At 42.6% G+C, this 15109-nt stretch overlaps 1 protein-coding gene across 2 annotated transcripts in view; it reads left to right on the top strand.

Moving 5' to 3' along the window:
• Positions 1-9352: 9352 nt before the first annotated feature.
• Positions 9353-15109, top strand: part of COL25A1 (collagen type XXV alpha 1 chain) — a 308636-nt gene continuing 302879 nt past the window's right edge. For both annotated transcript variants that reach the window (XM_017805805.1, XM_017805804.1), the window contains exons 1-2: positions 9353-9466; positions 10000-10069. In XM_017805805.1, the coding sequence (XP_017661294.1) occupies positions 9431-9466; positions 10000-10069 (106 nt within the window). In that variant the 5' untranslated portion in view covers positions 9353-9430. The remainder of the gene's footprint in view (positions 9467-9999; positions 10070-15109) is intronic.

Raw genomic sequence — 15109 nt, 5'->3', positions numbered from 1 at the left:
ATTTGCTGTCGATCTCATATGACTGGTTGCCAATATATTCCTGCTCACCTATAAAGACAGTGTCTCTCACAACTCCCCTAGAGACTGAGACACAGAGAGCATTTAATGCACATGTGACTTGCAGTTGACTGTTTTCAACAGTGCAATCATGGAAAGTTAAAGGATCAGGAAACTTTGTTTTGATGTCTAAGCAGACATCTATAATGCAGCAGTGCAATTTTCTGGACAGTGTATATGTGAAGGGCTCTGAGTGAGGAAGAAGCGTAGTGGGGCTGTGGAAAATGGAAGCTCTGCAGAAGAGATCCAGGACTAGGGAGCATGACTAATACTAAGGATGGTAAATTAAGAGGTTACCTGGTAGTCCCCTCTCTCCCTTATGTCAGTACTCACTGGGTTTGATCTCCATAGCCAGCATTATCATCAAAGACTTAAATTTTCTTACAGGCACAGAAAGTAGGGAAGACAAAACAGCTTGACTTTACCTTTGGCATAAAAATAATACAAGTAGTGTAAAGAATATGACAGCTACAATAAGTCTATGACAGTAATTTAAAGAATCTGAGTCCCTGAAGGTTTCAGTAAAGTCTCTGGCAGCTGGCGGCCTGACGGAGCTGAGATGATGCAGACACAAGGCTGGGACCTGTAATCCCAAGCAGCCGGGCTATTTTATTATGCTTATTCACATGAATACTTGTGAAATCTACAGGAGATCTACGGATTCTTTAGCTGATAATGTCTTCTGACTGGCTTCCTTATCTCTCTACTCATGGCAAGGAAGAATGTCCTAAATGTTCATGATCAGGTTTCAGACACTTTTTTGACCACCAGCTTAATTTTTAGTTCTGCAACTCTCTGAGACTGTGCTCAGACACCTTAGATCCATAAGTTTCATAATGACAACCTAATTTTTGTCCAGACATTGCACGTATCTTAATCCATTTTTCTTCCCTGATAATTTCACATGGAAGAGATTACAGTGCTGTTCATAGATGAAAAGAAATGTGAAAGAGACCTTTAACACTGACTTTTGGAACCAGCCTCAATGGTTGACCATCCCCTTCCCTAAAAACCACCTTTTCAAAGCTTTTACAAGTGTGCAGCCTTAAGGAATTGAGCTTTTTCCCCCCCTTTCTCTCTGTAGAGAGAACAAGAAGCCTAGAGAGTGCAAAAGCCAGGAGCTCTGAAAAGCCTGCAGACATCTACATGTGCTCCCACTCTGCAGAGTGGCAGATTGAAGCCCATTTTGCAAAGAGAGGGAAAGTGACAGCTGAAAGATAAAACGTGGGAATAAAAGGTTTGAGAAAACCAGGATGTCCCCTAAAAAAAATCTGAAAAATAAGTGAAATCCATAATACACACTTCTTTTGCACCTTATAGTAACCCTGTTGTGTAGGTTTTGTCATGTACTTACAGGCAGCTTAAAATGTACTTTGTTCTGATCCAGAGAATCTAAACAGTTGTTTTGCAGATGTAGATAAGCCTTTAAGAGAAAGGTTTTCTGTTTGTTGGTTGTTTTTTGGCATGGGTTTTGCGCTGGTTTTTTCCCCCATACCTTGGGTGTGATGCAGTTGGGCATTGAATCTGAGCATGATCAGGAAGGAAAGATTTTTCATTGGAAAATTTGCATGAACAAGCAACAATTTCCCAGAAAACTTTGGTTTTGTTCTTCAAAAGGGGATTAAAATCTTCAGCTGCTAATGGCACAGCATTTTGAAAATGGACTTGAATAACTGTGGAGGGGACCAACACTGATAGAGTTAGTCAAATTAGGGATTAACTCAGAAGAAAATACAAGAAGTAACAAAATTGTGATTTCTGTTGATCCAAATTTTCCCTGTTTAAATTTTTTGTATTTTCTCCAGAATCTATCTTTAGCAGCGGCTGAATTCTGTTTGTCCTCAGAAGACTAGGATAAATTTGTCTGAGATAAATAATCTTTTATTAAAAAAACATACACTTAGTTTATATCAACATCTCATTGAATTCTGTGACACAGGAAAACAAATCTGAAATTAAAATTAGTTTTCAGACTTCCCTTTCAAGATACAATAGCTTTGAGAGCTATGACAGAGCATTTGGATAACTGACTTTTTTTGCAATTTGCTGAATGATGGGACACTTTTTTCCTGTGATGTGACTGACTGGGGAGGTAGTAATGAGCATGTAGACATCTGTTCCCGGATCTAACTGAAATAATGAGAGATTCAACAACTGATTGGAAAAGACAAATCTCCTGAGCCCACCATTGCCTTCTTCAGGCCTAGCGGCATAAAATAGAAACATCAAGTGGACCAAACAATCACTAATAGCATCAAGAAGGGAAGCTGAAGGTAACTGAAGGTAACTGGACATCCTGATAAAGATTTCCATTTGATAGGATCATAGTAATTTGGTTAAACAGAGAGAAGGACATGGCCTTGAGCAGAACTGTGGATGACAGTGTAAAATGAGGCACTGATACTCACATATGCAGTGCGTATTAGAAGAAATTTTATTCCAGATAAATTACTTGGAATATACTAATTCCAAATTGGGGAAAAAAGTCACCAGACTTAATCTGGTTTTGAGTCACTAGGAGGACACCGTCCACTGAACCAAGGGAAGAACTCCAGAGGCAACTAACTCCCTTTTTTATAATCCAGAGATTTTTCTTCTGCTTGCTTTCAGTCTCCTTTCTTTTAATCTGGTAATCAAACCTTCCTCCTTCTGTCTTCTGCCTTTTCTGATTCCTAATTGTTTGTTCCACAATAATGTTGTCCATTTTTGACCCACAGTGTCTGTAGATTTCAGAAGCTTCAGCCTCTTAAGTATGTAAATCATTGGCAGTGCTTATAGAAATATCAGTTTATCTGCATTATAATGGTACTATGATTGCCAATGTCCTGCACTGTCCTGTAGGACCTTTACATTTCTAGTAACTTGTGTTGAGGCAGAAAAATGTCCTCAGAGTTACTGCTGCCTTTTTCAGAGGTGGTTTCCATTGAGATCTCTGAGCAGTACACTCTTTATTGTAATAATTTCTCTGAGAAATATAATCACTTCTTGAAAATAACTGCTTCTGCTACAAGAAATATGGAATTAACAAGATGAAGGAAATTTTCCTGCTGTATAATTAGATTTTTGTGCTGGATCCTACATCTTGACTTTCATGTTGGCATTTTTATATCCTTCAAATACTCCAGCATACGTTAAAGTTTACTTCCATGACTAATCCTATTGATTTGGATCAGACTACACACATGAGTGAAGTTACATGTTAATAGAGGACTTTGCAGACTCAGAAACTCTTAGTCCAAATTTTGTCCTCCCAGACTTTCACCACGACCCATGAATTCCACTGGTGTTCATTCATATACAAATAAACAAACCAGGGAACCAAGGGATATTAATTGGCCTGGAGCCAGGGCAAGGATATCTTTTTTCTTTCAGTCTGAAGTTCTCAAGTCTGGTCTCCGTGTCCTATTTCTGATGACTGCTCTCCATTCAGTGAAATTCTTGACAGAGCTTCCCAAGCATCAACTGCATTTTAAAGCAAGTATTTGAAGCTATGAAAAAGGTAAGGTAGTTGGTTTATTTGTTATGATGTGTTTTGTAATACATTCGCATGAAAAATACTCGTGAATTTTAGTAAAGAATGACATACAGGGTCTGAACTTTGTGGTGACTCAGTCTGTAGGTCTAGCAGACCTGGTTTCATCATGTTGAAAAAGGAAATCCTGTGAAATATATTAAAATCCAGATGCAAAGGGTTTTTTTATCTTTTTATTTTTAATATCACATTTGCCAAAATACCAGTAAGGTTATGGAACTAATAAACTAAATCCTATGCTCATGTGACTCAATTACCTCTAGTCTGAAGATAAGTCGGACTTAAAATTCAAATATATGAAGTGTTTGTACAGTAGATGTGAAATGAGTATATCTAAGTATTAAATCACAAGCAAGTGTTATCCATCTGCTAAGTATATTAATGTACTGCATCATGTATACTGTAATGTGCTTATATTAAATTTAAAGTGACAGAAGGCAATCAATTTGGGTATTTGAAAATGAAAGGCTTTTCCAACTTTCTTTCCAAAACAGTGAAGTAAGTTGTTTTTCTGGTGATTCTGTGCTATCTTGGCAAATATTATGAGCAGCTCAGTGAGAAATATCATACTACCTAACCTGCCAGAGAGCTGAGAAGTGAGGCAAATTACAGAAGTGCTGGATTCTGCTTCTACCTTGCATTTTACCAGTATAAGTATATAAAATCTGAGTAAAATCTCATTTAGGGTGCAAGATGCACTCTAATTCAAAGGTCGAACTGAGTAGAAGAGAGATGAATGAAGGAAGAAGTAGAATGCAGATGCAATTCAAGTCCGCATATAATGAATAATATATAAGCTCTGTTTGAAAGCGGGAACCTTTGCAAAAGAACGGTTTCCATAACCATTATTAACCATTCGAGCATTTATCTTTGTGCGTGTCACCTCAGTTCTAACAATAAGTCCCAGACTCGAATCCCTACTTCTATTTATTCTCTGTCTTCTGTCTTTCCTGATCATATATGCAAAATATACCACAAACTGAACATGGCTCATTGTTTCAGGAGATGAGTGCTTATTTTTCATGGCATAATTTTAATCACAAATTTATGTTGTATCTGGTAAAGAAATCCAGTAGTCGACTGTGGATTGGTCAGCCAGAATATAGCATGCTGTAGACATAAAAATATGGAAAGAACTCCAGACACTAGTTCTGTCTGGTGGAAAATTGTTATCTGCAAACACCATCCACATCCTCAAACACAGACCTATGAAATGCAAACAGTAGCATCTTGTGTCAATACCTTTGGCTGGTCATGCACAAGATCTGCTGAAATGTGGCCGTTAGAGATTTGAATCTTCAAAGTGAGAGCACTCCCCTCCTGGCGGGAAGCGTGGCCGCCTCAGGTCTGCGTGCATGAGCACTTCAGCAGACCTTACTTAAAATTCTCCTCCTTTTGCTACTATTGGAGCTGGAGTGCTGCAGATGTGCCATTTCATATACTCTACCTGTACATGTTAATGGCCAGTTCAAAACACCTGGTGTACAGTTCTTATTTCAAGCTGCTATATTCTGGCTATTAGATACAAAATAGGCTTTTTAAGCATTTTAAGTGTTTTGTAACCTGAACTTGCATGGTATATCATCCTAAATGTGATCAGCAACATCTGAGATACAGTTCCTGACTGCAAGCAGTTAAATTACTGCTTACCCATATGAACTGCCATCTGGTTTACTCCTGGAGTAGGAGTTTAACTCCTTAGACCAAGTTACCCTCTCTAATTCAAAACCTATAAATCTTCACCAATAAAAAAGGTAAAAAATAGTGGGTTTTTTTAAGAGAGAGAGAGGGAAAAAAAAAAGAAGAAACCCAGTTCTTTCATTGCATGGATAGCATTCTCCAAAGGGCTACAGCAATCTGGTTTTAATCTTAGTTATGATCCTAAGTAGATGCCTTCTTGACTCTGGCATCATCATGGCTGCAAAATAAGAAGCAGGCTCACTGGCACTGAACATATGCATGTCCTGGATTCGCTCTGCCTCCCGCTTGTGGAAAGCTGGCAAAAGCAGCAATGCTGTGTCTTAACAATTTTTTAATCCAGTTTATTGTGTTTATGGGACAAGCATACTGCATAGCTGCTGGTTGTCCACTTGATGGTATCAAGTAACAGAGCACAGGAGGGTACGGCTGCCTAATGCTCTCTATTCGAGCAGACGTGACTGGAGATTTTTATAACAGGTAAAACAGCTGTGTTATGTTCTTCACCTACACAAACAACTCCTGTGCTAGATTTAATCAGACTGTGCATAATTCAGCTTGCTGCTCAGATTCCACAGTCCAGTCTAGTCTATTCTGGACCAACCTTGCTGTGAAGTGGATAAATAATGCCTCCATCAGGAAAATCACCACATTTTTTTCTGTAAGAAGAGCACATTACTAATTTGCATTTTCAAAGACATTCTGTTATCTATTTCTGTGTGAAAACACATTAGGAAAAAAGCTACTGGAAATAATTTGTTCTCAAATTCTGTCACTATCAAATAATTTCTAAGCATTTTAATAAACTTTTATCTCACATCTTTCCCAGAACCAAGCTTTAGCAAAAAAGAAAAATGTAACTGTAAGCTGGAGCAAGGAGGAAGACTTGGCACTGCTCTTTTTCCTCTCACTCTCCTTCATCATGTTTCTCTTTGTCTGAGGATATGTTTGAGCAGACATGCGCATACACGAGAATGAACCTCTTCTTTTTCAGAGGTGAGACCAGGCAGGGCTAACACTTCTCCCAAGTGTGTAGAGGTATAGCTACCCATTGTGAAAAAAACCATGAAATTTCTTGGATATTTTAAAGTTGTGCTTTCCTGGTTTGTCCCGGACAGGAAAAAAAAAGGTTTCTTATCATACCTTTTCAGAATAAGAAACATCTAGCATGAGATTTGTTATTCACCAGGATAACAGCTTTGCATTGTGTCCACAGAAACATGGTGACCTGGCTCCTTTGGCAATCTTTATGATGTCAAGTACATGTAAATCTAATGTAAGAAGGGACTTTCTGTCTCAGGCTATTTAATTTCTGATGTAGAATATGCCTTGTCCAAAACAAACGGCATGATGTTGGGACAGAAGGATGCTTGGGCAGAAAGACTGCATCATTTGGCCAAGAAAAACATTGAGCCAGGTCACACTGACCTACGGTTTTCTGGGCCCCATATGGGGCACTAAAGCAGCCAGAGGATGTCCGTACCTGCCCTGAAATAACAAGAGCTGATCTCGGGAGGAAATTTCACCCTGGCCTAGATGGGGCAGCACCCACTTGCATACCAGGCAGGCAGCAGCAGCGGGGTGTGGGCAGCCATCCTGCCCCCGGTGGCGCCTCACTAACCCCCAATATAAAATGACAATCATATCCTGAGGGTTTGCAGTGTTACTTTGCTGGATGTCACCTCGAGCAGGGCTGAGTAATGGTGCTGGCTACTAACAGCAGGGGGTAATGTGAAGTGCCGGAGCTGGCGCCCCGATGGCTTCCAGCGCCTCGCGGGCCGCCAGCCACTGCGAGGCAGCCTGGGCACTGCTCATACCATACTCGGGGAGCCCATGCTACACACCAAATAAGAGCATGTGGGTAGTATTTGTTTTCTTCTGTCAGTTTATTAATTCCAAATATTATTTCATCTTCTGATTGCCAACAGATAGTCTGTGAGCGAGTCCTTGTTCTGAAAAGCACAGTTTGTTATTCACAAGTCCTGATCATAAGGTATGTGCTGCTTGGGGGAATTTGGTTGCAAGCTGTTCATTGCAACTATTAACTGTTTATTGTGAAGAAACTATCACCCAGGGCTATGTAATCACGATTTCTTCTCCCCGATTAGAGTCCACAAAACTTTTTGTTTAGAAAGAAGAGAAAAATTATGAAGAGTAAATGACTAGCTGTGAACTTCTGGTACACTCTATTCAAAGTTCAAGTAAGTATAATGAAACCCACAAAGCTTTTTGGATCCACATCTTCATGGTATTTGTGACTGCTTGAACACTTGGGAAACAATAGGTAATAAAACTGCACAAATATGACTCCATAAGGAAACTTGATTCATAGTACAAACCAATACTTTTAGTCTTGTTTGAGAAGTACCATAGTTGGACAAGTCTCTTTTTCATCCTGTGAATCTATATCCTGTAAGTAGTCAGTATTCACATGATGCCAACTAGGGTGAACTACATGTTTCTTTGATGTCTGGTCCTACTTTGAGAGGTTTCCCTGTTTTGCAAAGTGTACTGAGCACAAGAGACGTCATACAAAAGTGCTACGTAGGAGATGCACTGTGGTAATGCCAAGATGAGAACCAAACTACAGCAGGTCAATGCAGCATTTGGATGATAAGAGGCAGACGGGGAAGGACCAGAAACCAACAAGCTTCCCATCAGGCTATGTGTGCAGTTCCCTGGATGTTAGTGGTTCCTTTCTATTCAACCAAACCAGAAACAATGAAAACTGGCCAGTATGCATGGAAGAGTGAAGAAGGAACTGGGTAAATAAACAAGCAGAAAGAAAACTGGCTAAAATTAAACCTTCTCCATACAATGGGGAGTTAGTGCATGCTGCTCCCTTGGAAGCGAGCCGTTGCATCGGCTGCCTGCGCGCTCGCCGGGAGCCGGGCTGCTGAGTTACACACGTTTATCCTCCGCGCTCTAAAAAAAGAACGGGACGGCAGGGCGCTCCCGTGTTTTATGCCCGCACCGTGGGCATTGACAACCCGTCCATAAACCGCCGTAAATTAGCCCGGTGTTCCAGAGCTTTCCCCGGCGGGGCCGGCCGCCCCTTGCAGCCCCTTCCCTGGTGTCGCCCGCCATGGGCACCCCCTCCCTCCCCTGGAGTCTCGGCGCCCCTCGCTCTCCACATCTCTGAGCCTGGTGCTCCGCGCTCCGCACACACATTAGGCAGGGCGAGCCCCCCGCGCTGCCCAGGCCGATCCTGTGCCTAGGTGAATAAATTATGCCGATGAGGGCGGGAGGTGGGCCGGCGGGCGGGGGCGGCTCCGCGGCTGACAGCGGGGCAGCGCGGGCCGCCTGCGGGCTTCCCCGCCTGGCGCGGCGCGGCTGCTGGGCGCCGGCAGGCAGGTGGAGGGGCAGCAACAAGTCCGCCGGCGGCGGGGAGGAGAGCGGGAGGCGGAGGGGGGGCGATTCCCGCCCCGCGCCTGAAAACCTCTCTGACAAGTGGCAAACCGCTAGCAGAGCACGCTGCTCCTCCGGAGGGCGGGTGGAAGCCGCGGGGGCTCACCCCGCACCCAGCCCTGCTGCCGGCTTTTGGCTCCTCGCCACCTCCCCCCCCTCCCGCCGCCGCCCCCGCTGCGGGGGTGAGTCGCGACCCGCTGCCGGGCGGGGTGCGGTGTGGACTGCGGTGCGCGCTGCCTCTCAGCCTTGAAAGTGTGTGAGCCCCTCGCGGGCTCTTCTACTTACCGCATTTTTTATGTAATTTTTTTTTTGTTATTTATTTTCTCGTACTTTTTTGCCATTATTTTTGTTGCCGTTGTTTGTAAACTAATTGCCTCTATGGGGGGCGGAGGGAAGGAAATCAAAGCTGCCGCAGCTGAAGGGTGTGCGAGCACGCTGGGGAAGAGCCGAGGAGCCGCAGGACGGGATGGCAGCGGGAAGCCCGGCGGCAGCGGGAAGCCCGGCCTGGGGAAGCCTGGCTGCGGCGGGGAGCGCTGCCCGCGGCGGGCCGGGCCGCTCGGCTCGGCGCTGGCCGCGCTCCTCTCGGCGCTGGCCGCGGCCTCCTGCGTCTACCTGGGGGTGCGGACCAGCGACCTCCAGGCGAGGGTCGCGGCCATCGAAGGCGCCCGAGGGAGCTTCTCTGCCGCCGCCCCGCTCCCGCCGCTGCCTGGCTTTTCCCTGGAGCAGCTGAACGCGATGATGCAGGAGAAAGTGGAGCGACTTCTCGCCCAGGTGTGCGGGACGGGGGTGGCCGCTCTCGGGCGGTGTGCGTGTGTCGGGGATGGGAGATGCTGTGTGCGGGGCGGCGGGAGGCCGGACAGAGCTGCTCGGGCGGGAGATGGCGGGGAAAGCGGCGAAAGTGAGCCCGCATCCCCTGGGGGCGGCGGGGCCGGGGGGCGCTCCGGGCTGCTGGAGCGGGCAGGATGGGGTGTCGCGGGGGACCCCTCCGTACGACACCGGCGCTTTGCTCATCTGTAACTTGCTGCCGTCCCCGCGATTTTTGACCGCGCGTGTCGAGAAGGCGAAAAGGCGGGGGCCACTTGCGGCGGCGGTGGCAGAGAGTCGGAGGTGTCGGGCTTGGTTTTGTTGTTGTCGGGGTGGTGAAGTCAGTGAGACACCTTAGGCCGAGTCCAAGCGGAGAAGCCATCGTTGGCTGCATAGCCTATGGAATAGCGGTACATCCCAGTTTGCGGCCGCGGTCGGGAGCGCTGGTTGTGGCGGAGCTTGCTCGCCGAGTGCCCTCATGTTGCTTCTCTCGCCCACAGAAATCCTACGAGCACTTGGCAAAAATACGAGTAGCTAGAGAAGCGGCTCCAGAGTGCAACTGCCCACCAGGTAACAGGCACAGCTTGGAAATCTCTCTCAGGCTTGTAACTCTGGGGTATTTGATGTCCCAGGTTTTTCGAATACATGTAAGTCAGATCCAGGGAATGCCTCTTCAATCAACAGCAGTTCCTTGGGTGGAAAAGCTGTAAAGACCAGAATAATTTTTTTGCACCGTGGCACTGGATTGAAATTAGTGCTACTCAAAAAAACCCAGTTAGGCTGGATGTTGCCAAACAATAAAACTTATGAAGAAGTTATTGATCTACTTTAGCGAGTTGAACTATATTTTGTCTTAAATGGGGTAGTACTGAATCAAGGCATTGTGTGCTTAACTTGGGAAGTAGAACAAAAGTCCCTAGGAAAAATATTAAACAATTTATAACATGGATTGAAGTAGATGAAGAGTCTGTTGTAAGTTAAGAGTAATATATATAAGAGCTTTTTCAGTCTCATTTTTCTGTAGTCTTGGTTGAAAGCAGTTTCCTTAGGAAGGAATTGCAGGTTTCTTACTGAGTGTTTAGAACTGTGTGTGTTTATGCAACCAGAGATGTTGCTTGACTTTGGAAATGGGCCCTCCTAATACAGCCATCAAGTGTTCATACATTCACACTGAAATGTTTCCTGTGTTTTTCGTGCTCCTTTTTGATAGACTGATAACCGTCAATGTTGTTTTAGATTTATAAACTTCTTCTAATATATACCGAAGTTCAACTAGCAGCTTAAAAATTAAGAAAATAATGCCAGTGTTTCACAGGGTGATGTAGGAATGCCAGCATCCCCTGTGTGATGAAGAACACTAGATGAAGAGTATGCTTTAAATATCCTGTCACTCTGTATGAAAAACAATTTCCTTTACAGGTGGAATATCAACTGTCAGCAGGACTTAAGCTGATTATGCTTGCCAGAAGGATGTGAGATAGTACTGTGCATATAACGAAGGAGCTCTTCAAGTTTAGGATTTAATTCCTGCCAAACTCATCAGTCTGAAAGGACTACTGAATCTCAGTATTAAAACTGCTTGCAGTGGTTGGTACAATATTTTGCTCATGATACAGCTGAGAATAGAGTATTTACTGGCTGGTATAGGAGTTGCCATGGCTGTCATGAAAAGGACAATATATATGACTTGGTGTGTTTTAAAAGGGTGCATAGAATTACTCTACTGCCAGCTAGTTTTGGTAAGGAACATTGGTTTCCTGCCGTACTATATATATTTTTTTCCCTTTAAGGCTAACGTAAGCAAACTGTTTTGACCTTATTTTTTCTGTTGTTTAACTGCAATAAATTACAGGATTCAAGTTTGTGCACTGAAAATGAGGGTTACTCATCACGTTGTTTGCAGAGATGTATTCTGTGAGCCAGAAATGTTGTTGAATTAGATGCTTAGCTCTTCCACTTCTCCTTCTTCCTTGTTTAAATCCATCTGTTATGATGTTTTCACTTACTGTTTTCCTACTAGAAGTCAATATCTACTCTTTTATTGTCGATGTTAGGCACTGCTTTACTTCCCCACTACCACTAGAGCTCCACATTATACCAATTTTTATCTGACCTTTTTCCTTAAGAATTGTGTTTTATCAAATAGATAATGAGCAACAGAATATTTCTCACATGCACTGTAAAAATCCTTGCTACGTGAAAGTCAAAATAAAGTGATTTAGGAAACATTTTCAGGGGAGCAAGTTTCATAAGACCAGGAAAACATATGGATCATTATAAAATGAAAAAAATATAATGCAGAGAGGAGGGATTAGAAATGTGATATGGAGCTTTTCACCTCTCAGTAGCTGTTTCAGTTTGGAAGCAAGTTTTGTAGTGACTGAAAGATGTTGCCATATGGTAGCCTCATTTTGCACAGCTTAAAATGAGTTGATGCTCTCATGCTTGTTGCCAGTGGACAGTTGTCTACCTCAAAATGGCATCGTCTTGGGAGCCTTGTCTGAGATCAAGGGCTGACTTGCACCACCACCTGAGTACACTGCCTTCCTCTAGGCAGGCATTAGGCAGAGCAGGAGGGGACAGGGTGAATAAATCGTTGTTTCTGCATTTTGTTCACTCTGTTGGAATTCCTTTTTTGACTGCACAGGATGGGCTTTTGTTTTCATCCTTAATGCTGCTATTACAGATTTGGACTACTGTGTTCAAAAAGGCATTTGGGTTAATAAGAAAAGTATCATGGAAACCCAGTGGTTTTTCTGTCACCTGCTATTTGCAAAGCCAAAGAGTACATTGCCTCTTTACTTCCCCACGTGGTTCTCTTTTGCTGCTTTATTCTGCTCACCTTCTGCATTTCTTTCCTGGGTTTGTGTAATACATGTCTGTTAGAGATGAATTTGGAAGGCCTTGATGGTAGAGAAAAGTCGCAGTGCTATGAGAAAAGGTCGCTACCCGATGGCCACCAAGACAGTTTCCATCATCCTACTTTTTAAAGAAAAATGAAGATTATTTAAAAGTAGGTTACATTGTTCTCTATCTAAAGAAGATAAGGAAATTCAATCTGCAGACAGGAGGGTGAGAATGTGGCCTCTGGTTAAGGATTAAAGTTATGCAGCTGGTGTAGTTCTCATTAGCTTAAGATGTTCATCCCCTTTCGACTCTCCATGGTAGGAACCTGCACATTCAAAGGGAAGTGGGTTTGAATGGCTCAGATACCAATGGGAGCCAAATTCACAAGCTTGTAGCTTGCAGTGGTCCACATCTAGCTTCTTTTAATTCAACAGTAGCCTTGAGTTTTATCTGTAGTGACGAGTGATCACGTTTCTCATTAAAAACTTTATTCTCACTAAATAGGATTTTTCTAATTCTTGTTTTCTATTTTCTTATAAAAGAAACATGTTGTGAGGTGATGTTAGAGTTTTGATTTTAATGTTGCAGGACTAAAACCAGATACCAAAGATTTTGTAAATATTTAAAAAATTACAATAGCAGGCATTCTTTCTCTTCTTAAAGCAGAGTAATAAAGTTTGAAAAGTAAATTTGTGCTGACATTCCTCCTAAATTACCTCAGCTCTAATAAGAGTGCCAGCATAAATCTCATGCTTGAAACTGGTGCTGGAGTCACTGCTGGTAGTTGGCCCTCTGCACATGGGACTAGGGGGGCAAATTGAGTGGCTAAAATTATTTTAAGCATAATAAGTTAATTATCCTTTGCTAGATGTATTTTTTATTGTAATGTTTCTCTGCTGTAAAAGATGAACAGAAAACATAGGTGTGTAGGTGATTATTTAATACTTTAAATGGCTGTAGGAGCATAATTGGCCCTTATGAGGAACAGTCAAGCACCATGGTGGATAGTTCTTACCAAGTGCCAAGAATTACACAGTTGTGGAAAGAGTAACTCCTACAGAAAGCACAGGGATACTCCCCACTCAGTAGAGTTTTAAGATTTTTTTTTAATTGTAGGTTCTTCAGATTTTCCGCTTTCCAACATCATTCACGTGTATACCTAGGATGTAGACTTCAACAGAAATGAACATATGCTTGCATGTTTTAGTGATCTTATCTTTTAGATGTGTTGTAAGGGTCAAGTTCTGACACTTGTGGTCATGGGCCATGATGTCTCATTGTGTAAGTGGTCCTCAGAGCCTGCTCTTGGAGTCGGATAATGTTGGCAAGAGTCAAATCTATTAGTACAAGAAGTTCAGGCTTGGTCAGCAGGAAGGCTGTCAGGTGATTATGTACAGTTCTGCATGTCCCTTTTGGCCAGTGGCCAGTTTTAGGAAGCAATTACATTTCTTTTTCGTCTTCTCTTTTGAGGAAGACCTTTATAATTAATTTATTTTTTAAAGAACTGAGTTTTTAAAATTCTGCATTAACAAACTATAAGTTACATAACATAAGAGATGTCTTTTAACTCTTAACTATACAAGACACTGTGTACATATTTTCACTATAGGTTGCACGTAAATTTATGGGGTTTGTAGGCTTTGAGGTTTGCTTTAGGGTTTTTTTTTCCTTCCCAGAGCATTAGCTGAATTTCAGTGCTGGGGACCTGTCAAGGTTGACCACAAATTTGCTTTTGTTTTTCATTAGTGCCACAGGTAATGTTTCTTCCTTTGTTCTTTCTCTTGTATTTTTCCCTTCAAGAAATGTGTATTTTTCTTGTGACTTCAGTGCCTTCCCAGACCCCTTCCCCTTCTGTGGATTCAAGCCCTTTCCAGGCACAGCCACTGTCATCATTCTTTCTTAGCCAGCTATTTTGTGCTGTTTTTGTAATCATGTCATCTTGATTCTCTTGTTCCAGTCTTAAAGAGCTTTATGGTTTGGCATTTGAAGTACCTCCTGTTTCACTATGCAATTTGCTGCCATCAGGTTATAAAGCTTGTTTCAGTGTAGTTGTGTGCATACAAACCTGTTCATTCAGCAGATAAAATGCCATAAGCCAGGATTTTTTTTGGGGAATATAGAATACCAGTTGGTCTTATTCTGGTTATAGTAGTTTTAGTGGGAAAACTGTGTTCTACAGCTACAGTTCTTCAGTAAGATGATGAATCTGCTATATGTATTTTGATAGCAGCATGGAGGGCAAAAGTCAGTGTATTAGCATCACAGTACTATTTTTGTCATCTTAAGCATCTAATGTTTGTTTTGACATGCAATGGAAGTACAATTTAGGCACTCTTTCTTATTTCCACGTGTTCCATAGGGACTGTTCCCTGGAGCATTTCAATTAGTGAGGCTGAAAGAATGAAGGAGAAATCAATTTTGGGGATTAAAAGAATCCTGAAGTAGGTATCAGCAGGTATTACTTTTTAAATTTTTTTTATTATGCTTACAGTGAAGCAGTTCTGTAAAAACTGAAGAGGCAAAGAAAAGAGAAGCTGACTTAAGTGTTTACCAGTAGTGAGACCCAAAAGAAATTGCAGATAGATATAGAATGTATCCAAAGTGGTTTATTCCTGTTACTTAAAATTTCAGAGTGTGCTATCTGAACCTAGCTCCCAGCGCTACTTATTTCTGCCATGTCTGTATCAGCTATTTGCTGAATGCAGTTCTCAGCTCTAATTTTGTAATTTTTCTGACAGGTCTCCGAGTTCTCCTTTCATACCT

Source organism: Lepidothrix coronata, unplaced genomic scaffold, assembly GCF_001604755.1.
Source record: "Lepidothrix coronata isolate B3197 unplaced genomic scaffold, Lepidothrix_coronata-1.0 Scaffold13, whole genome shotgun sequence".
Classification (NCBI taxonomy): domain Eukaryota; kingdom Metazoa; phylum Chordata; class Aves; order Passeriformes; family Pipridae; genus Lepidothrix; species Lepidothrix coronata.
Note: the sequence above shows the minus strand (reverse complement) of the source record. Positions and strands in the feature narration are given on the sequence as shown.